The following is a 22,568-nucleotide window of genomic DNA, read 5'->3' as shown; positions in this document are numbered from 1 at the left end:
TGCCTCTTCCCTCCCAAAAAATGCTCTGTCCAGTCACAAATTTTGTTTAGTTCCTCAAATGATAATAGTTTTATTAATAAAAGTTGATATGTGAGTTTGATTTCACACGACAAATAATTTTGTAATCCATGCTAGTTTATATGGAAGAATGCTTCATTATCTTGATCTTAAAATATGTTCTAAGATTCTACAAAAAAATCTTGTAGATGATTGTGATTAGTGCATGCTTCCAACTGTTGGGCAGTTTTAACCTCCTCAGATCTCACGTGTCGTAAACAACACACCAAATTAATACCCTGTTTAGACACAGTTCCGATGTAACACCAGAGAGACACCTGTAAGTAGTTTTCCAGGTGTCTGTTAGATGTCTACATGGATTCCTGTGAGTCTCGGCGATCTTCTCTCAAAACAGACAAATCTAATGCAATAAAAGACAGACAAAATGATGTTCAGATTTTTGTAAGTATCTATTTACATACATTTATTTACATTGTGCTTTACACCTAATGGGCATAAGATATGAGACAAATAGTCCTAGTTAATATGTGACCACTTTAATACTGCAAAATAATATTTTGCACTGTGGTACAAAAGTATTTGTACACGTCAGGTAGGATGCAAAAGAGGTATTGCTGTGTACGTCAGAATATATTTCCCAAACATTATTCAGTGATGGTCAGTCAGTATCTTTAGTCTTATTTTATACATGTAATATTTATCTTTTGGTTTAATAATTATAATTGTAGATTTCTGTTTTGTTTAAAATACTTAAACTTTTTTATTCTTCTTTAGTGTCAGGTGCACAGATCCTTGAAAAGTTGGAGAGACCTCTAGAGTTCGATGGAGACATCCCAGAAATCAAAGACATATCCAGTGATGAAGAATACAATCCAGATATCGTTTTAGCACCAGAATTGGAAAGTGATGGTGCTTCAGATACTGTGACTGAAAATTGTGGTAAACAGAAAGAAAGAAGTGGCTCACCCCCCCTCCCACACCTTCCTGGTGCCATACACATGTGTTTGAGCCATTACCACATGCATCAGCATTTGAAGTAACTGTTTGGCTAAGGGAAGTCTGTGACACAAGAGATTATTCTCTTAAATGCATTCCTTATGATGTTTTTCATCTGCTGTCTTTGTGAAGGAATTAGTCATTTTTTGCACACACTGAGAAATCAGTGAATACAACTCTTCAAGAAATTAAATGTTTTGATATCTCAATAAAGATGTCATGACTTGAATAGCCCAGATCACACACGTATTTGGCTTTTGGAACAAGAGTGACTGAAGTAACAGGAAAAATGTCAAGGAAGGGGTGTTTCGCAATCGGAAGTGCACTGAAACTGTTTATAGACAGTGAGGTGAATGGTGATGTGAGATTGAAGGATAAATACAGGAAAATTGTCCTTAACACCATTAGAGCAGGCCTTTTACTAAATCCTATGAGACAGAAGGTGTCAATCATTGAACAGATAATTGCTTTGTGTGGCAAGACAATGATGCAGCAATACATTCTTGGAAAGCTCAATCCGTGCAGCCTTGAAAACTTTGTTTGCTTATCTCCAGATGGGTTACCAGTTGACTTCTTCATGTATGAAGGGAAACGTGACACTGTATCGGGGGGGGGGGGGGGGGCAGTGATCACTTGAACATTAGTGGAAAGGTAGTAATGAGGTTGTCAATGTTGCTACTTGCAGGGTCTGTAAGTTATACGGACCAATTCTTCACATCAGTTGAACTTCTAGACTGTCTCTACTCAGACAGAGGCTGGTAGGGTACAGGAACAATACAGTCCTGTAAAATTCCAAGTGGGAGCCATCTACAATCAGATTCAGAAATGAAAAAGGCTGTTGGGGCTCAGTTGAGCAGCCTGTTTGTGGTGATGGACAATTTTCATTATTAAATGGTATGACAACAAATCTGTTGTTGCCTAATCTGCAGTAGGAAACTTGCTTCTAGAGAAGTGCTGGCTTTGGTCAAAGCAAGACAAAAAATATGTCAATATCAGCAGTCTATTGCTGTTGAAAAATATATTTAAAATATGGGTGGGTTAGACTTACTGGATTGTATCATTGCTGTGTACAGACGAAGTGCAAGAACAAGTAAGTGGACAATGTGGATGTTACTGCATCTGTTTGATTTTGCTTGTACTGCACCATGGATAGACCACAGGAGAGACTATAATGCACCGAAGACAAGAAGGAAAACTATAATCAATTATCTACAATTTAAAATTAAAGTATTAGAATGGCTGCTTTATTCAGGAAATGATACATTTCATATTAATGACAAATCTGCAGATGAAGATAAAGCAATGGATACTGTTTCTAGGGCCTTGAACAGAAAAAAACATGTTCCATCATCAATTAACAAGTAAAGCTAAACAAAAGAGCTATTCACATGCCAGAGGTTGCAAACGATGAAAATATTCATTGCTGTAGCAAGCGTGGGTGTAAGAGTCTATGAGCACGAGTTTTCTGGAAAGAGTGCAAGATTCGTTTGCACTTCATGGAAGGAAGAAATTGTTTTTGGGATTTTCGTAGGGACAACTCATTGAAAAATCAATGTGTGTTAAAATAATGTATTTCTTAAATATCTACCCTTTGATATTGTACACCTTGTCAAATAAATGACTATTATGAATTATGGAGTCACATATATTCATTCCACGATTTTCTGCCTTCAGTACAATGTGTTGTATGTGATACATGAATTTCTCAAAAAAACAATAAAAAAATTTTAAGAGACCGATGTTTTCACACTAATGTAGATCATGACATCAAATAAAACTCAATTTTTCGTCAGTCTGTACACCTTCTTTTCAGTTTTATGAAAAGTATAGATTGCTATTCACCATATAGAGGAGATAAATGAAATTTATTCGCAGTTATGAATGTGGGCAACCATCAGCTGTGTAGTCGAATGGTGACATTGACAATTTTTGCCAGACTGGGACTGACACCTGGATTTCCCACTTATTAAGAGTGATTGCCTTAATATTTGGCTATGCGTGCACAATTCCAAACTTCCATGTGTCATTAACCATGCGTCTACAACCTGTACTCTTACATCCCTCACGTATATTCTCTTACAGGGAGACATTTTAGTTGAAAGTCGCTTGCCTGGGGTCGACCGATAAGTACATATTTATCCACCGACATAGGACAAGCGACTTTCAAGAAAATATTCTGATTTACAATGCAGTCTTCCTTCAGACAGATATGCGTGTGTGAGGGAACACTGCATTGTAATTCAGAATAACACAGGCAGTGCAGTATCATTATTGAGGAGACATTGAGTCGCAGACAGGCACAGCAAAAAACAGCTATACATCTTAGCTTTTGGCCAAAAGGTATTCTTTTGAAGTAGACAACACACACAACAACTATCTCTCTCTCTGAGTCTGGCCACAGCGACCAGAGACAGATGTCATCTGTGTGAGAGGTTGTGCTTGTGTGAGTGCGTGTGGTTTTTCTATTTCAGGAGGAGAGTTTTGGCCATAGATGTGACTCAACATCTCATTTCTGTGGTGAGCAGCAATCTATCCTTTTCATAATATTTTTGTTATTCCATCCTGGATTTTCCATTGTTTGGTTCGGCCTAAGTGCTTTTCTTCCCCCTCACAGCCTAGAGCCATTTTCCTTTGTTACTATTCTCAAACACTTTACTCAGTGTCCACTATTTTGTTTCTCCTTTTTCTTTTGATTTACCTGCTGCCTTCCAAAATACACTTGCTTCTGACTTTTGCGGCACACTGCTGTCTATCAACTGTCTCGTCTGCTCACAACACACATTTATGTGACTTGTGATTTTTGGTGTAACTTATCATGTCCCACATTATTCCCACCGATATAAATAGTCCTAGACTTTCAATTTGAACACGCTTCCTCCCCCACTCTCATGTATTTTTGGTTGTTATTTTCTGTAACTTCCTACGCCGCACAAACTTGTCGAACTTTGACTTTACCAACCACCTTCCACACATACTAACCTCACCTAATCCCTTTACATTTGCTGTCGCCTCTCTTCAAACGTATCACACACCAATCTGCAACACACAGTATTGTCTTTTTAATTATTTTCCTCTTTGATCTACTTGCGTTTTATTCTCAATTTTTTTTTTTTTCACTATTTACTCTACACCCCAAGTTTTCACCTTTTTCCCTTACTTCATCCATCTTGCCCTTTTTGTGATCCCCCCACCCCTCTCGTGTTTACACACACACACACACACACACACACACACACACACACACACACACACTCTCTCTCTCTCTCTCTCTCTCTCTCTCTCTCTCTCTCTCTTCTATGGATCCTTGCTCCTTATATCTGAGCCAGTACAGAAAAATTTCCCTGTCCAAGTCAGAACTCAGTCCCACATAGTGTTCCTGCATTGTTGCCTAGCTTGCGGAATCCCCACAAATGGCATGAACATCTGATTACTCATCTCCGGCCGCAATCCTTCCTTTCACAGTGACATCTATCTGTTCATATACAGCCAATCTATAGCCAAAAAACCGTGTAAATAACACACAAACATCCTTCCAGGATCACCTCTCCACCCATAAAATTCTCCTGCTCTGCAGTCTCAAATTTCTGCATCCCATCTATCACACTGAAACTCTTGCTGTCCATAATCTGTACGCAGTGATACACCCAGGTATTTGTATGAGTTGATCGATTTCAACTATGACGCATTAATACTGCAGGAATACATTGGAGCAATTCTCTTGGAGTTCCCTTTGTAAAGGAACATTTGAAAATGGAGTTAAGCATTTCAGCTTTCGGTTTGCTAACTTCAGGTTCAGCTCTTCTCTCTTCGCAAGTGGCTGGATTACAGACCCTAACAGCCGTTACAAACAACCCCGTTTTCTTTGGGTTTCATGAAAGATCATTTGATAATGTTCTTCTACTGTAGTCATTGAAGACTTCGTACAGTGCTCTCTTCAAAGCCAAACAGATTTCATTCAACATTTCTCTACTTTAATCCTATGCTTTGTTTCACACCTTTTATGCAGTAGTCTCTGTTTCTCTAGACGTTTCTTTACAGTGGCTGTATGCCATGGATGATCCCTTCCATTTTAAACTCTTTTAGTGGACATGTTTGTATCCAGTGCATGGTCAACTATTCTTTTAAACAAAAGCCACTTTGTTGCCCTGTTTCAAGTTCCTTATTGAGATATGGCACTATTGCTTTTTTTAAAATCTGGTTTACTTACTATAAATGTATTTCTACTTGTTTTAATTGTTGTCATCAAAGAGGTAGGGTCTTGTTGTTGTCATTAGGGCCAACATATTTCCATCATGAATGATGTTCCGAACTATCTTTTCTACAAAGTTTACAGAGAAGGCATTTAGTAATGTTTCACAGGATGTCATGTCATGCCCACCACTAACAAAACTAGTTTTCCTAATAGACTGTTGGATGACTAAAGTCACCACTGATGGTACAGTATGATTGACGAACTTATGTAGAAACAGACTGGAATTTTCTCTAAAGTTTTCATTTATGTCAGTCTCTTTCCCTTCCATTACCACACAGTGCCTTGCTAGTCATTATTGATGCCATCTTCTTTTGCACTAACACCCCCAAAGCCTATGGGCTTGCCAATATTGAACACTTATCTTTTTCATAACCCAACTGACTCTATACCTTCAGGCCTCTTCCTGGTCACCATGACCCTCTGTATCCTCACCCATAATTCCTTTGAATGCATCGCATACAGACAAATTCATGATACAGCAAAGAACACAAGCACAACACCATCCTATGCCAACCTATTCATGGGTTGTCTAGAGAATTCCTCCCTAACCACCCAGAATCCCAGACGTCCCACCTAATTCAGATTCATTGATGCCATATTTGTGATCTGGATCGAAGGTCTAACATATTCCTCCAGTACCTCAACACCTTCTGCCGTATTTGCCTCTCCTGGTCCTTCTCAGCCCAACAAGCTGCCATCATCGATGTTGACCTCCACCTCAAAATGGCTACATCACTACCTCTGTCCAGATCAGACATACCAGCCACCAGAGATATCTCCACTTCTTTGAAAGCTGTCACCCATTCTGTACCAAGAAGTCCCTCCCACACAGCCTAGCCACCCATGGTCATCATATCTATAGTGACAAGCAGTCCAGTCCCTCTCCAGATATACCAAGGGTCTCACATAGGCCTTCACAGATCGAAATTTCCCTTGCAGCCTTTTACAGAAACAGACCTTCCATGCCTTGTCTCTCCAGTCACCTACCACCTACCACATACAGACTGTCCAACCACAAAGGAGCACTATCCTCCATACCACCCATGACTGGAACAAGTGAATCACATTCTCTGCCAGGGCTTCGACTACCTCTCATCGTACCTTGAAGTGAGGAATGCCCTACCCACCATCCTCCCACTCCTCTCACAGTGGTATTCCACCATTCACCGAACCTCTGCAATATTCTTGTCTATCTCTAATCCAGCCCTGCTGCTATATCCGTGCAATAGACCTAGAGGCATGACCTGTCCCATAAATCCTGCCACTACCATTTATTCCAGTCCTGCCACAGGCATCTCCTATTCCATCAAAGACAGAGCTACCTGTGCAATTAGTCATGTGAGCTGCAACCACTATACTGCTTCCTATGCAGGCATGACAACTAACCAGCTGCCTTTCTGCGTGAATGACCAGGGACAAACTGTGACCAAAATACAGCAGCACCACCCAGTTGATGAACATGCCATGTAACACAGTGCACTTCACTGCAGTGACTGCTTCATAGCCTGCACATCTGGGTCCTTAATATCAACATCAGTTTTTCTGAATTGGGAAGTCTCCCTGCAATATATCTTACATTTCTGTAACACCCCTCTTCACTAGTCCCTGTCCTCCATCTGCCTATCACCTTCCGTGCTCCCATTCAAACACAACACAGCCTTCTACTTCCCCAAAGCACCCACTAGTCTTTTTTCCCTTTCTCTACTTCTCTCTTTGTCCACCCCCTCCCTGCGAACTGCCTGTCTGTCCCTCGCCCTACCCACATCAGCCTCCTCATTTCCTCTACCACCCACAGATTGTTTCTCCCATTAGGCACATTTGTTGTCTGCGGTCTGTACTCAGTTGCCAGTGACAATGGCTTGTGTGTGTGTGTGTGTGTGTGTGTGTGTGTGTGTGTGTGTGAGTGAGTGAGTGAGTGAGTGAGTGAGAGAGAGAGAGAGAGAGAGAGAGAGAGTGGGTGGGTGAGCACGCTCACAGTTAGGGGAAGATATGTTGTGGCACTTAAAAAGATGTGGGATATCAGTAGTGTTATCCTTACACATGCCACAATGAGAATTATGATCTTCCACACTCCTTGTGAAATGTGTATTATGCTTTTAAATTTAAGCAGGCCATGGAACGTGACAGCTATGCACCAAATGTTGTATATGTATGTTTTCAGGAGATGAATGCAGATAAATTATTCACAGCATAAATTCCAACAAAGTATTTACTACTTTTACAAAAGCGGAACAGAGGGAAAGTGTTCTATGCATAAATATTGTCATATGGGGCATGTTGTTTCGAATCTAAATCTGACAATGACAAACAACTTTAATTTTAAGTTTGTGGAATCATCTACTAGGTTCTGTGCAGTGATCTGCACCACATCATTGGCTGTACTGACCTTAATTTCCATATCTCATTGCCTCACTGTTGACAATATTTCAGATGCAAAAATGAAAATGATAGGGATCGTGTAGCGATTGTGATTCGCTTTTCTTTATGTTTTTCTACGTTTACAGGGCATGGGTTGGAAGAAATCAGGGTCCGAGCTTTGAATAGCTTAATTTCAAAACTGGAACATGGTTTAATAAGTGATGATGATCTGGGAGTGAGAAAGGAGTTGTTCTTTAAACTCTTGAACTGGTTTTACTTAAAACCATGTGTTGAAAAAGAAAAAGTGTTGACATTGATGCTACAGTTGGTGAAGGTAAACTTTCTTTTTTTCTGTAGAGTACTGTTCACTCATGTTATCTGCAATAGGAAATAACTGTACTGTTTCTTATAGATTGCCTGGGAAAGAGATTCCTTAATGTTATTGGAAGCACCACTTTCACTTACAAGATTGTATGAAATACAAACTGAATTAGAAGCCCCTTTGAAGTCCTATGTTGACCAAATCATCACTGAAATTACAAGAGAGCGGGAAGACAGTGCCAAACTACATGGTATAAAAGAAACTGAACCAGAGAATTTCACCCAAACCAAGGAGCAGAGGTAATAGGATTTACTTTATAAAAATTGCAATTTTATAGTTGGATGCTTTCTACCATATTTGATAAAAATAATTTTTATTTTATTTGGAGGCCCTGACTCAGATGTAGAAAGATCTTGTTTGTATGATGTTTTACGTGTATCATGTTCCTAATAAATTAAACATACACACACGTGTACTGACATGCGTGTGCGCCCCCTCACACACACACACACACACACACACACACACACACACACACACACACACACACGGAGAGAGAGAGGGAGAGAGAGAGAGAGAGAGAGAGAGAGAGAGAGAGAGAGAGAGAAAGAAAACCATTTCACTATAATCTACTGAATGGACAGTAAAGTACCTTTGTGACAGAATAAGCCATCTTTTGTGTTCATAGCATATGACAACTGGAATATTGTCTTCATGACCAGAATGGACCATACAATCTTGGGTTGTTGTTCAACCTTTGCAAAGGTGGGAACCAGTTTGTATTAGGGTATGTATTTATTCCAGTTCTGTCACTCCATCTGCTCCTTTCTTCTCTTACTGCCAATCTCATTCTTCCCCCTATCTGTCCATTTCCTCCTCCCCTTCTCTGCCTATCTACTTCTCCACCATCTTCCTCTCCATCTCCTCTAGCTCTCACTCTCTGTTCATCTTCTCCTGCTCCTCTCTTTGTCCATCTGCTCCATTCCCCTCTCTCTGTCCTAGTGCATCTCCTCCTGTACCTCTTAGTCCACTCCTTCTCCCCCTCTCCCCCCCCCCCCCCCCCCACCATCCACTTCAGCACCCTCTCTCTGTCATGTCTCCTCCAGCCCCCATTCTCCATCCTACCTCCTCCTCCTCCTCCTCCCTGTGACCATCTGCTACTCCTCCCTGTCCCCTCTCTCTCAATATGATCTATCTCCCCCCCACCCACCCTCTCTGTCTCTCTGTCTGTCTGGTCCATCTCCCCTCTCTCTGTCCATCTGGTGAATAGAGTTAGTAGTAAAGAACTAATAAATTTATAGGTCATGAAATTTTTCCCTTCCATCATCATTTTTTTTGGGGGGGGGGGGGGGGGGAGGGGGAGCGAAAATTTTTTAAATAAAGGTTTGAAATTATGTATAAAATGCGTGAATATTGTTAGGATTGACTGAGGATGTTAATAAAGCTGAAAGAAGGGCAATCATTTCATATTGTCACAGAATTGGGTAGAGAGTGTCTCAGATATGATACATGAGTTTGTGTGGGAATCATTAACAAAGGCATTTTTCATATCAGTGAGATCTTTTCACCAAATTTCAATCTCCAATATCATACTCCAAATACAAAAATATTACCCACTGACCTAGAGAGAAATGATCATTGGAATAAAATAATAGATGTCAGAGTTTGCACGGGGAATTTAAGAGTCCGTTTTTCCAATATGCTGTTCGAGATTGGGACGGTAGAGAAATAGAGTGAAAGTGATCTAATTAACTGTCTGCCTGAATTGTGAGGTTGCCATATAGATAAATACAGTCTGTGTGTCATGAGCTATACGCCTTTTTCATGCCCAGTGCCACTCCTGTGAGAGATACGGGGGATAGGCAAAATAATGTGAACAGTGGTAGCAATGGGATGGTTGTGTTTGACGGTCAACAATGCAAGTAAGGCACATGTCACAATGGACTGTGCATGTCCATTATGGACTAGGCACCAGTGCAGGTTGTTTACGAGTAGTGCACACTTTCTACTTGCAATCAGAGGCTGAAGTTGACATACAATGAAAGACCTAACAGAGTTCCAAAGGGGGCAGATTGTGGTGGCCCGATTAGCTGGAGCGTCAGTAACTGAGACAGCCTACTTATTGGATGTTTCAAGAGCAACTGTTTCAACAGTCATGACAGCCTACTACACAAAACTCGAAAAGACATCACCGTGTAAACATAATAGTGGTTGCAAATCAGAACTAAATGACAGAGATCGTTGTATTTTAACACAAATTATGTCAAAACATCACAAAACTACGAAGGCTAAAGTGACTGCAGATTTCAATAGCCACCTTCGAGACCCCATATCTATCGACAATGTCTGCCGAGAACTCCATAAAGTGAATATTCATGGACGAGCTGCTGTGCTGAAACCATTAGCGACAACAACCTACATAAAGAAGTGTAAAACTTGGTGTCAGGAACATAAATCCTGGACGGCTGATCAGTGGAAATACGTCATATGGTGTGACGAGTCAACGTTTTTGTTATTTCCAACATCGGGCTGGGTTTAAGTCTGGAGAACGCCAAAAGAAGCCTACAATCCTTCTTGCTTGATTCCAACCATTAAGCATGGAGGAGGAAGTGTGATGGTGTGGGCAGCTATGTCATATTCTGTTGGTCCCATCATTACTCTCAAAGGCCATATTACAGCCAACAGTTATGTGAACATTTTAAGTGATTAGGTGCACCAAATGATTCAGATGTTGTTCCCCAACAATGACGCCATATTTCAGGACACTAATGCTCTCATTCACACAGCCAGGACAAATTGTTCATGGTATGAGGAGTATGCAACTGAACTGCAGCATCTTACTGGCCAGCATAGTCCCCGGACTTGAACATTATTGAACCCTTATGAGTGGCATTGGAGCGCAGACTCCAGAGCATATTTCTGTCTCCCCTGTCACTATAGGAGTTAGATGAGGTTCTGATCGAAGAGTGGCATAACATTCCACTGGAGGCTATAGAATCATTATATGCCAGTGCTCCATAAGAATCACAGCTGTATTACAGGCAAATGGGGGCCCAGCGCCTTATTAATAAACCATTCCCAAGTACAAGTGCTCACATTATTTTGCCTATCCCCTGTAGGTGGTTCTTATTCCACACTGGTCCTTTCCATACAGGGAGCAATGTGTGTTTCAAGTTTGGTTGAAATTGGTCCAGTGGTTTAGGAGGAGATGTGGAATATACATATATACGTATGTCCACATTTATGATAGGTATAGATTATACCGCACCTGTTGCAACCTGGATTACTAGCACAGATGCTGTTGTGTTGACTTTTAATGTTCAGAAACCATGAATACCTCAGACTTCAGTGAACATGTAAATTCTATCAAAGGTACAGTATTTTTTGATGAGTTACATTTCAGCCTGCCCTACAGCGATGCCTGCGTAGATGTTGGACACTACCAGGGTGTCTGTTTTTAGGCAGCCTGTGTTGTTGTGTGATATAACGGCTAAATGCCTGGTGTGGTTGTTAGCGAAATTTACATCTGTGGGTCAGTATCAACAAAATATTTTTGCATTTGGAGGAGAAAGTTGGTGACTGGAATTTCATGAGAAGATTCCATCGCAACAAAAAAACCCTTCCTTTTGATGATGTCCAGCCGATATCCTGTATCATTTCAGTGACACTCTTTCCCATATTTCGCTATAATACAAAACATGCTGCTCTTGTTTGAACTTTTTCGATGTACTCTGTCAGTCCTGTCTGGTAAGGATCCCACACTGCCCAACAGTATTCTAAAAGAGGACAGACAAGTGTAGTGTAGGCAGTCTCCTTAGTAGATCTGTTACATTTTCCAAGTGTCCTGCCAATAAAATGCAGTCTTTGGTTAGCCTTCCCCACATTTTCTGTGTGTTCCTTCCAATTTAAGTTGTTCATAATTGTAATTCCTAGGTATTTAGTTGAATTTATGGCCTTTATATTTGACTGATTTATAATGTAACCGATTCCTTTTAGCACTCATGTGGATGAGCTCACACTTTTCGTTATTTAGGGTCAACTTCCAATTTTTGCACCATTCAGATATCTTTTCTAAATCGTTTTGCAGTTTGTTTTGATCTTCTGGTGACAAGAGGGGAAGTAAAAATATCCTGGCTTGCTTATCAAAACTACAGTACATATGTTGTTTTTTTTCCAAATTTATAATTATGTGAACCTCCCATACAAAAATTCCCAAACGAAATATTTACATACAGTGTATTGTACAGTCTCACTAAAGATCCACAAGTTATACTTTTAACAAAGTTTTGCATGTTCATCATAAGTGATGTCCTTTTTGGGTAAGTGAAGATTACATTTTAAGATACATATCATTTTATTCAAGCCCTATCTTGCTTAAAAGAATAAATCCTCATGGGTAGCAAAGAAGTTAAATTACACTGCAAATTACAGTTCACTGTCAGGCACAAAATTTCACTTGCTCAATGTTTATGTAATTTTCACATGCACTTTCACTTTTTCAATGAGCTTTTACACACTTTCTCACCAAGATGTCCACACTTTCAACAGGTCCAAGTGGCTGTTATTTAGGAAATTCACTGTGATCAGTTCCCTTGGAGGTGGTTCTCCACTGCCGTATATATATATATATATATAACAGAAAGAAACTTCCACATGGGAAAAATATATTAAAAACAAAGATTCCAAGACTTACCAAGCGGGAAAGCGCCGGCAGACAGGCACATGAACAAAACACACAAACACACACACAGAATTACGAGCTTTCGCAACTGGCAGTTGCTTCGTCAGGAAAGAGGGAGGGAGACCCACAACTTCTTCACTTTTGAAGGCCAGACATACCAACAATTAAAGGGAACAGCCATGGGTACCAGGATGGCCCCCTCGTATGCCAACCTATTTATGGGTCGCTTAGAGGAAGCCTTCTTGGTTACCCAAGCCTGCCAACCCAAAGTTTGGTACAGATTTATTGATGACATCTTCATGATCTGGACTCACAGTGAATAACAACTCCAGAATTTCCTCTCCAACCTCAACTCCTTTGGTTCCATCAGATTCACCTGGTCCTACTCCAAATCCCATGCCACTTTCCTAGATGTTGACCTCCATCTGTCCAATGGCCAGCTGCACACATCCGTCCACATCAAAACCACCAACAAGCAACAGTACCTCCATTATGACAGCTGCCACCCATTCCATACCAAACGGTCCCTTCCCTACAGCCTAGGCCTTCGTGGCAAACGAATCTGCTCCAGTCCTGAATCCCTCGACCATTACACCAACAACCTGAAAACAGCTTTCGCATCCCGCAACTACCCTCCCAACCTGGTACAGAAGCAGATAACCAGAGCCACTTCCTCATCCCCTCAAACCCAGAACCTCTCACAGAAGAACCCCAAAAGTGCCCCACTTGTAACAGAATACTTCCCGGGACTGGATCAGACCTTGAATGTGGCTCTCCAGCAGGGATACGACTTCCTAAAATCCTGCCCCGAAATGAGATCCATCCTTCATGAAATCCTCCCCACTCCACCAAGAGTGTCTTTCCGCCGTCCACCTAACCTTCGTAACCTCTTGGTTCATCCCTATGAAATCCCCAAACCACCTCCCCTACCCTCTGGCTCCTACCCTTGCAACCGCCCCCGGTGTAAAACCTGTCCTATGCACCCTCCCACCACCACCTACTCCAGTCCTGTAACCCGGAAGGTGTACACGATCAAAGGGAGAGCTACATGTGAAAGCACCCACGTGATTTACCAACTGACCTGCCTGCACTGTGATGCTTTCTATGTGGGAATGACCAGCAACAAACTGTCCATTCGCATGAATGGACACAGGCAGACAGTGTTTGTTGGTAATGAGGATCACCCTGTGGCTAAACATGCCTTGATGCACGGCCAGCACATCTTGGCACAGTGTTACACCGTCCGAGTTATCTGGATACTTCCCACCAACACCAACCTATCCGAACTCCGGAGATGGGAACTCGCCCTTCAGTATATCCTCTCTTCTCGATATCCGCCAGGCCTCAACCTCCGCTAATTTCAAGTTGCCGCCGCTCATACCTCAACTGTCTTTCAACTTCTTTGCCTCTGTACTTCCGCCTCGACTGACATCTCTGCCCTTAACTCTTTGCCTTTAAATACACAAACACACACACATGTCTGCTTGTGTCTGTGTATGTGCGGATGGATATGTGTGTGTGTGTGCGAGTGTACACCTGTCCTTTTTTTCCCCTAAGGGAAGTCTTTCCGCTCCCGGGATTGGAATGACTCCTTATCCTCTCCCTTAAAACCCACATCCTTTCATTTTTCCCTCTCCTTCCCTCTTTCCTGACGAAGCAACTGCCAGTTGCGAAAGCTCATAATTCTGTGTGTGTGTTTTGTTCATGTGCCTGTCTGCCGGCGCTTTCCCGCTTGGTAAGTCTTGGATTCTTTGTTTTATATATATATATAAATTGACAAAATAGCCTACTTCAATACACTTACTTTTATTTCTGACTTAAGTATAAAAAAAAGTTTAACACTAATGGCAAATGATAGTCATTACATCATGAATGAATACATTACATAATCCTCATAATATTACAATAATCAGCACTAAAATTGGCTATAGTACAAAAGGAGGTGACCAGAAATTTTTTAAAATCAAGTGCACATTGCACCACAAAGCATTAGTCTTTAAGTCATAACTGTCTGAAACTTAGATCTTGTTCATAAACAAATCCTCAATCTTTTCCCCCAAAAAACTATCATCCTGCTTACCAAAATAATTATCAGACCCACTGTCACTTTCTCTATTCTTTATATTTTTAACTTCTTCCACCTTTTTCTCTAATTTAGTCAGTGTTGAATCTACATTTTCATTTACTTTTACCGGTTTACCATTTCATTCTTTACAATAGGACTTTCATTCCCATCCTTCACAGTTATATTTATATCTGATTTATAACTACTATCATCTACAGAAACATTCCCACTTAGGTATTTCTGTTCACTTAAAAACTTAATCTCTACAGTTTTGTTCTCAGTCACACTGTCTTGTTCATCAGGGTCACTCATTGTGCATCACTTAATACAAAACAGCTTTTGCAATGAATTACCTTGCTTTTAATTACTCGTCCGCTGCTACACAATGGCCAATAATATATTATAATATTCTTCTGGTACACCTAATTTGCTATTACCTTTTGTTGAAAATTTATTGTCAGTCCTCTCATTTCACATATAGGTGCAGAATATAGTGACCCTGTGTGACGTCAGGTACAATGGATTTAAGCATTTACTAACTACATTATTCAAAATGATTGTATGCCAAAGCTGTGTCCTTGAAAACAATAGGACTGTCAGTGCTTGTCAATTTGGTAATTCCAACTGGGTGACTTAAAGCAATTTTCAGATGTTCTTTTATGCAAGCTATCTTTTATAAAATGTTACAATTACAATTGTTGATTTAACCACTGCTCAGATATGGCTTTCAATGCCTATATGGCAACAGAATTTTGTTTTACTGAAGCTAAGTGTGAAATGTTACTCCAAAAGTTCATGCAATTTGATGATACATCGTAGTTTCTTCAGCTCCCAAAAATCTATATGAACTAGGTATATTGCTTGTTATTATGTTGTGCATAAATGGTAAATAAGTTGCTGTATTCTCTGATGAAACCAAAAGTAATCAGTTGACTAAATTGTCAGTCACCCTGAAACATACAGCATTTGCTTTGAAACAAATAAACTTTATATACTGCTTGTTAAAGTGGAGTAGTAACCAACGTATAGTAAATCATCTTAAGTTTTTTCATTGTAGAGGTACTACTAGTAGCAGTAATGACAGTAATAATAATTTTGGCACTAATCTAATATTGCCTTGGTATTCCAGGCACCCTGTAGGTGTACAGAGTACAGGATTTTACCCTCTAGTGTATCCAGTGAATGTGGCATCTGCAGAGTCTTTACTGGACATATTTCCACATCTGCTGCTACCATGGCAACCTCTTGTGACTACGGACCGTCATGTTCTAAAAGCAGTGGAGGAATCACTTACTGAAGCTTCAGAGCTTGTCTTATTGTTGCATTCGTGTTACTTCTTCACAGATGTTCTCCTACAGGACTTCCCTTCAGAAGTTTTCCTGCAAAGACCAGCTATTGTGAAGGTTTGTTGTGCCAAACAAGTGTACCTTTTTACGAGGTATCTTTGAATTATTTTACATGTGTTATGAATTTAAAAAATAATAATTTCCATATTTAATTCTTTTCCCCTACTGATTTTAATCAAGCCACGTGAAAAACACATTCATTTGGGTGGCGTGGAACACACTGTAACCCTGTTTGCTAACACCACAGTTAACACTGCCAGTATTTCCTCCAGAACATTCATTTGCACTGGGCTGTGTGTCTATAACAGATATATTTAGTGGGTTATGTATATTTGAATCTTTACTCCCGTGAACCAAAATTGTCTTAAACACTTTGTATGTAATATTTGTTCAGGAGGTGGTGGTGTTCAGCAGTGAGCCATAATATAACATCCACAGCCATCAATGGTCTACGCATGCCACCTAGGTTTTACTAAATGGAAATGTCTTAGGGACTCAGTCAGCAATATTGCGCAATTGCACAAATGTAGGAGTTTCAAACAGGAGACTGGCAAGTGCTGTTATCACTCATTACTGTGAGCTCTTTGCATTATTCAGCAACTAACATTGTGCATTACAGAGTGTAGTAATCTTGGAAAGAAAAGCACGGACTCGAGGTGTGCAGTGCACTGAAGAAGTAATTCCTCCCTTCCCCCGACCAATGCTGTATGAAGGTGTGAAGAGTTTAAGTGTTATTTAAGAGGTGAAAATAGCTCCAAAATGCGCCTCTCATGAGCATGTAGGGGAATAAAACTCAACTCAAACAAAATCTACATATCCTAGATGTGTAGGGTCTATCTGAGTTGTTTACTCTCCAGCCTGCCCATTAGAGGCGTGTTATGATGATATGGTGTGATTTATGTAACACTTATATTCTCTATGACTTCATACGTTATATCTGTTGCTGTGGAACGTGAAGACTATGGATTATTACTCTTTTAGCAATTCACAACTATGGTTTGTGGAGCCACAAGCAAACTCACAATGTTTTGTAAAATAATTGGGTATGTTTACATGGATTTACTGTGCTACATATTGTGTAAGTACTGAAAAATTATATCGGTAACATGGTATAAATTTACTCAAGAAATAAGGTTCTTATTACCAATTTTTTAAAATATGAAAGACTTGTCATCTAGTACTATTGTGAACTCTTTGAGGATCTAATTTTTTTTAAAAAAAGAATGTTTCTAAAAATACAATGTTTGTCTGGTATGAAACATGCCTCTGAGCAATCATTTTATTAAGAATATGCATAGGAAAATTTTCAGGTGTGCCCAGGAAAGGTAATCAATTTTGTAGTAATCATATTTTCCTCTCCCACTGCTGCAAGCTAGAGCTGGAAAGCTAGTAACACTGTTTTCTGGTTTGTGTGTCTATGTGCCACACGTCATTCTGCTATGACTGAGTGGTTACCTTTCCCTTATTTTGCATATTAATTCCAACATAAACGTCGTTGTTGTAGTCTTCAGTCCAGAAACTGGTTTGATGCAGCTCTCCATGCTACTCTATCCTGTGCAAGCTTCTTCATCTCCCAGTACCTACTGCAACCTACGTCCTTCTGAATCTGCTTAGTGTATTCATCTCTTGGTCTCCCTCTACGATTTTTACCCTCCACACTGCCCTCCAATACTAAATTGGTGATCCCTTGATGCCTCAGAACATGTCCTACCAACTGATCCCTTCTTCTGGTCAAGTTGTGCCACAAACTTCTCTTCTCCCCAATCCTATTCAATACCTCCTCATTAGTTATGTGATCTACCCATCTAATCTTCAGCATTCTTCTGTAGCACCACATTTCGAAAGCTTCTATTCTCTTCTTGTCCAAACTATTTATCGTCCATGTTTCACTTCCATACATGGCTACACTCCATACAAATACTTTCAGAAATGACTTCCTGACACTTAAATCTATACTCGATGTTAACAAATTTCTCTTTTTCAGAAATGCTTTCCTTGCCATTGCCAGTCTACATTTTATATCCTCTCTACTTCGACCATCATCAGTTATTTTGCTCTCCAAATAGCAAAACTCCTTTACTACTTTAAGTGTCTCATTTCCTAATCTAATTCCTTCAGCATCACCTGACTTAAGTCAACTACATTCCATTATGCTCGTTTTGCTTTTGTTGATGTTCATTTTATATCCTCCTTTCAAGACACTGTCCATTCCGTTCAACTGCTCTTCCAAGTCCTTTGCTGTCTCTGACAGAATTACAATGTCATCGGCGAACCTCAAAGTTTTTATTTCTTCTCCATGGATTTTAATACCTACTCCGAATTTTTCTTTTGTTTCCGTTACTGCTTGCTCAATATATAGATTGAATAAAATCGGAGAGAGCCTGCAACCCTGTCTCACTCACTCCTTTCCCAACCACTGCTTCCATTTCATGTCCCTCGACTCTTACAATTGCCATCTGGTTTCTGTACAAATTGTAAATAGCCTTTCGCTCCCTGTATTTTACCCCTGCCACCTTCAGAATTTGAAGGAGAGTATTCCAGTCAACATTGTCAAAAGCTTTCTCTAAGTCTACCAATGCTAGAAACGTAGGTTTGCCTTTCCTTAATCTTTCTTCTAAGATAAGTCGTAGGGTCTGTATTGCCTCACGTGTTCCAACATTTCTACGGAAGCCAAACTCATCTTCCCCCGAGGTCGGCTTCTACTAGTTTTTCCATTCGTCTGTAAAGAATTCGTGTTAGTATTTTGCAGCTGTGACTTATTAAACTGATAGTTCGGTAATTTTCACATCTGTCAACACCTGCTTTCTTTGGGATTGGAATTATTATATTCTTCTTGAAGTCTGAGGGTATTTCGCGTGTCTCATACATCTTGCTCACCAGATGGTAGAGTTTTGTAAGGACTTGCTCTCCCGAGGCCGTCAGTAGTTCCAATGGAATGTTGTCTACTCTGGGGGCCTTGTTTCAACTCAGGTCTTTCAGTGCTCTGTCAAACTCTACACGCAGTATCGTATCTCCCATTTCATCTTCATCTACATCCTCTTCCAATTCCATAATATTGTCCTCAAGTACATCGCCCTTGTATAGACCCTCTATATACTCCTTCCACCTTTCTGCTTTATCTTCTTTGCTTAGAACTAGGTTTCCATCTGAGCTCTTGATGTTCATACAAGTGGTTCTCTTATCTCCAAAGGTCTCTTTAATTTTCCTGTAGGCAGTATCTATCTTACCCCTAGTGAGATAAGCCTCTACATCCTTACATTTGTCCTCTAGCCATCCGTGCTTAGCCATTTTGCACTTCCTGTTGATCTCATTTTTGAGACGTCTGTATTCCTTTTTCCTGCTTCATTTACTGCATTTTTATATTTTCTCCTTTCATCAATTAAATTCAATATTTCTTCTGTCACCCAAGGATTTCTACTAGCCCTCATCTTTTTACCTACTTGATCCTCTGCTGCCTTCACTACTTCATTCCTCAAAGCTACCCATTCTTCTTCTACTGTATTTCTTTCCCCCATTCCTGTCAATTACTCCCTTATGCTCCCCCTGAAACTCTGTACAACGTCTGGTTCTTTCAGTTTATCCAGGTCCCATCTCCTTAAATTCCCACCTTTTTGCAGTTTCTTCAGTTTTAATCTACAGTTCATAATCAATAGATTGTGGTCAGAGTCCACATCTGCCCCTGGAAATGTCTTACAATTTAAAACCTAGTTCCTAAATCTCTGTCTGACCTTTATATAATCTATCTGATACCTTTTAGTATCTCCAGGGTTCTTCCATGTATACAGCCTCCTTTTATGATTCTTGTACCAAGTGTTACCTATGATTAAGTTGTGCTCTGTGCAAAATTCTACCACGGGCTTCCTCTTTCATTTCTTTGCCCCAGTCCATATTCACCTACTACGTTTCCTTCTCTCCCTTTTCCTACTACCGAATTCCAGTCACCCGTGACTATTAAATTTTCATCTCCCTTCACTATCTGAACAATTTCTTTTATTTGATCATACATTTCTTCAATTTCTTCGTCATCTGCAGAGCTAGTTGGCATATAAACTTGTACTACTGTAGTAGGTGTTGGCTTCGTATCTATCTTGGCCACAATAATGCATTCACTATGCTGTTTGTAGTAGCTTACCCGCATTCCTATTTTCCTATTCATTATTAAAGCTACTCCTGCATTACCCCTATTTGATTTTGTGTTTATAACCCTGTAGTCACCTGACCAGAAGTCTTGTTCCTCCTGCCACTGAACTTCACTAATTCCCACTATATCTAACTTTAACCTATCCATTTCCCTTTTTAAATTTTCTAACCTACCTGCCCGATTAAGGGATCTGACATTCCACACTCCGATCTGTAGAACGCCAGTTTTCTTTCTCCTGATAACGACATCCTCTTGAGTAGTCCCCGCCCAGAGATCCGAATGGGGGACTATTTTACCTCCGGAATATTTTACCCAAGAGGACGCCATCATCATTTAATCATACAGTAAAGCTGCATGCCCTTGGGAAAAATTACGGCCGTAGTTTCCCCTTGCTTTCAGCCGTTCGCAGTACCAGCACAGCAAGGCCGTTTTGGTTAGTGTTACAAGGCCAGATCAGTCAATCATCCAGACAGTTGCCCCTGCAACTATTGAAAAGGCTGCTGCCCCTCTTCAGGAACCACACGTTTGTCTGGCCTCTCAACAGATACCCCTCCGTTGTGGTTGCACCTACGGTACCGCTATCTGTATCGCTGAGGCACGCAAGCCTCCCCACCAACGGCAAGGTCCATGGTTCATGGGGGGTACATAAACATACAGGATGGAATAACAATAATAATTTGAAAAGGGTAGTTGCTACTCACTATATAGAGGAGACGTTGAGCTACAAGACTGTTATACATTTAAGCTTTTGGCCGAAAGACTTCCTGAAATAGAGAGAAACACACACACACACACACACACACACACACACACACACACACACACACACACACACACCTGGCTTACTGCTGAGGTCGGTCTGCAAAATGCAGCTGCAACTAATGGGAGCAGCAGTCTGGTGTGGCTTGAGGAGGTAAGGAGGCAGCATGGGATGAGGAGGGGGAAGGATAGCAGGATAGGGGTGGGGGAAAGATGTAGTGCTGCTTATGGAAGTGTGCAGGCATTTGGTGACGACAGGTTGGAGCTGGCAAGTTGCAGTCGGAAGGTTTGGGGATGTGGGGAGGGTAGGGGATTGGAAAAGGAGAGAAGTAGAGAAGGGAATAATACTAGTGGGTTCTGTTGGTGGGATAGAAGGCTATGTTGTGCTGGAATGGGAACAGGGAAGAGGGGATAGGTAGGTGGAGGACAGGGACTAGCGAAACTGAGGCCTGGGAGATTATGGAAACATAGGAATTATTATAGGGAGAGTTCCCACCTATGCAATTCAGAAAAGCTGGTGTTAATAGGAAGGATCCAGGTAGCAAGGCCATGAAGCACTCATTGATGTGAAGCACATTGCATTAAATGACATGTTAAGCAACTGGTTTCTTCCAGCTGCCTCTTGGCCACAGTTTGTCAGTGACAACTGATTAGTTACCACTCTGTTTTCATGCAAATTTGTAAATCACAAGATTATTTTCACAGCAGGTAAGTTTGTAAATCATAGAACTACTTTTACGGGTAGCCCTGCCTTTAATGGGATAGGGGATGCCTGTGACAGGACTGAAGCATGTGGTGGTGGGAGGGTGCTTGGGAAGGTTTGCAACTAGGTCCATGCAGGGACATAAGACATGGACAAAGGGTTGGGAACAGGAGCTGGTAGGGATGGAGAAAGGTAATGTGTAGGTTTGACAGACAGCAGAATACCACTGTGGGAGGGGTGGGATATTACTCATTTCAGGGCTTGGCGAGAGGTAGTCATGATCCTGGTGAAGAATGTGATTCAGTTGCTCTAGTCCTGTGTGGTACTGAGTCATGAGATGAGTGCTTTTTTGAGCGTATTATGAGTATATGGAAGGTGTTGGGTTAGTGGAATGACAAGTCATGGGAGATCTGTTTCTATACAAGGTTGGGAGGCTAATTTCAGTCTGTGAAGGCCTCAGTGAGAACCTTGGTGTAGTTGGAGAGGGACTGCTCATCACTATAGATGCAATGATGATGGATGGCAAGGCTGCATGGAAGAACTTCTTGTTTAGAATGGGTGGCAGGTGTCGAAGTGAAGGTATTCCTGGTCATTGATGAGTTTGATAGGGATGGAAGTTCTGATGTAGTGATCACTGAGCTGGAGGTTGGACTGAGAAGTATTAGGTGAAGTGAGGTTCAGGAGGAATGTGGATAAGATGTCCTCAACCTCACATAGATTACAAAAATTAATCATTGAATCTGAACCAAGTGAGGGTTATGGGATTCTGGTTGGTTAGGAAGAATATCTCTAGGTAGCCTATGAATCCATTCGCCTAGGATGGTGCCATGCAGGTACCATTGCTGTACCACAGATTTTTCTTATAGTTGATGCCTTCAAAGAAGAAGTAATTGTGGGTGAGGATATATATGGTCATGGTGACCAGAA

The 22,568-nt window shown here is 40.8% G+C and overlaps 1 protein-coding gene across 2 annotated transcripts in view; it reads left to right on the top strand.

The window, feature by feature from the left end:
- Window positions 1-22,568, top strand: part of LOC126350104 (rotatin) — a 372,299-nt gene that overhangs the window by 36,265 nt on the left and 313,466 nt on the right. The window contains exons 2-5 of one of the 2 annotated variants that reach the window (XM_050002487.1): window positions 793-957; window positions 7,771-7,958; window positions 8,037-8,245; window positions 15,822-16,095. In XM_050002487.1, the coding sequence (XP_049858444.1) occupies window positions 793-957; window positions 7,771-7,958; window positions 8,037-8,245; window positions 15,822-16,095 (836 nt within the window). The remainder of the gene's footprint in view (window positions 1-792; window positions 958-7,770; window positions 7,959-8,036; window positions 8,246-15,821; window positions 16,096-22,568) is intronic. The other variant, XM_050002488.1, reaches the window with a different exon arrangement.

This window comes from Schistocerca gregaria, chromosome 1, assembly GCF_023897955.1.
Source record: "Schistocerca gregaria isolate iqSchGreg1 chromosome 1, iqSchGreg1.2, whole genome shotgun sequence".
Lineage (NCBI taxonomy): Eukaryota > Metazoa > Arthropoda > Insecta > Orthoptera > Acrididae > Schistocerca > Schistocerca gregaria.
Note: the sequence above shows the minus strand (reverse complement) of the source record. Positions and strands in the feature narration are given on the sequence as shown.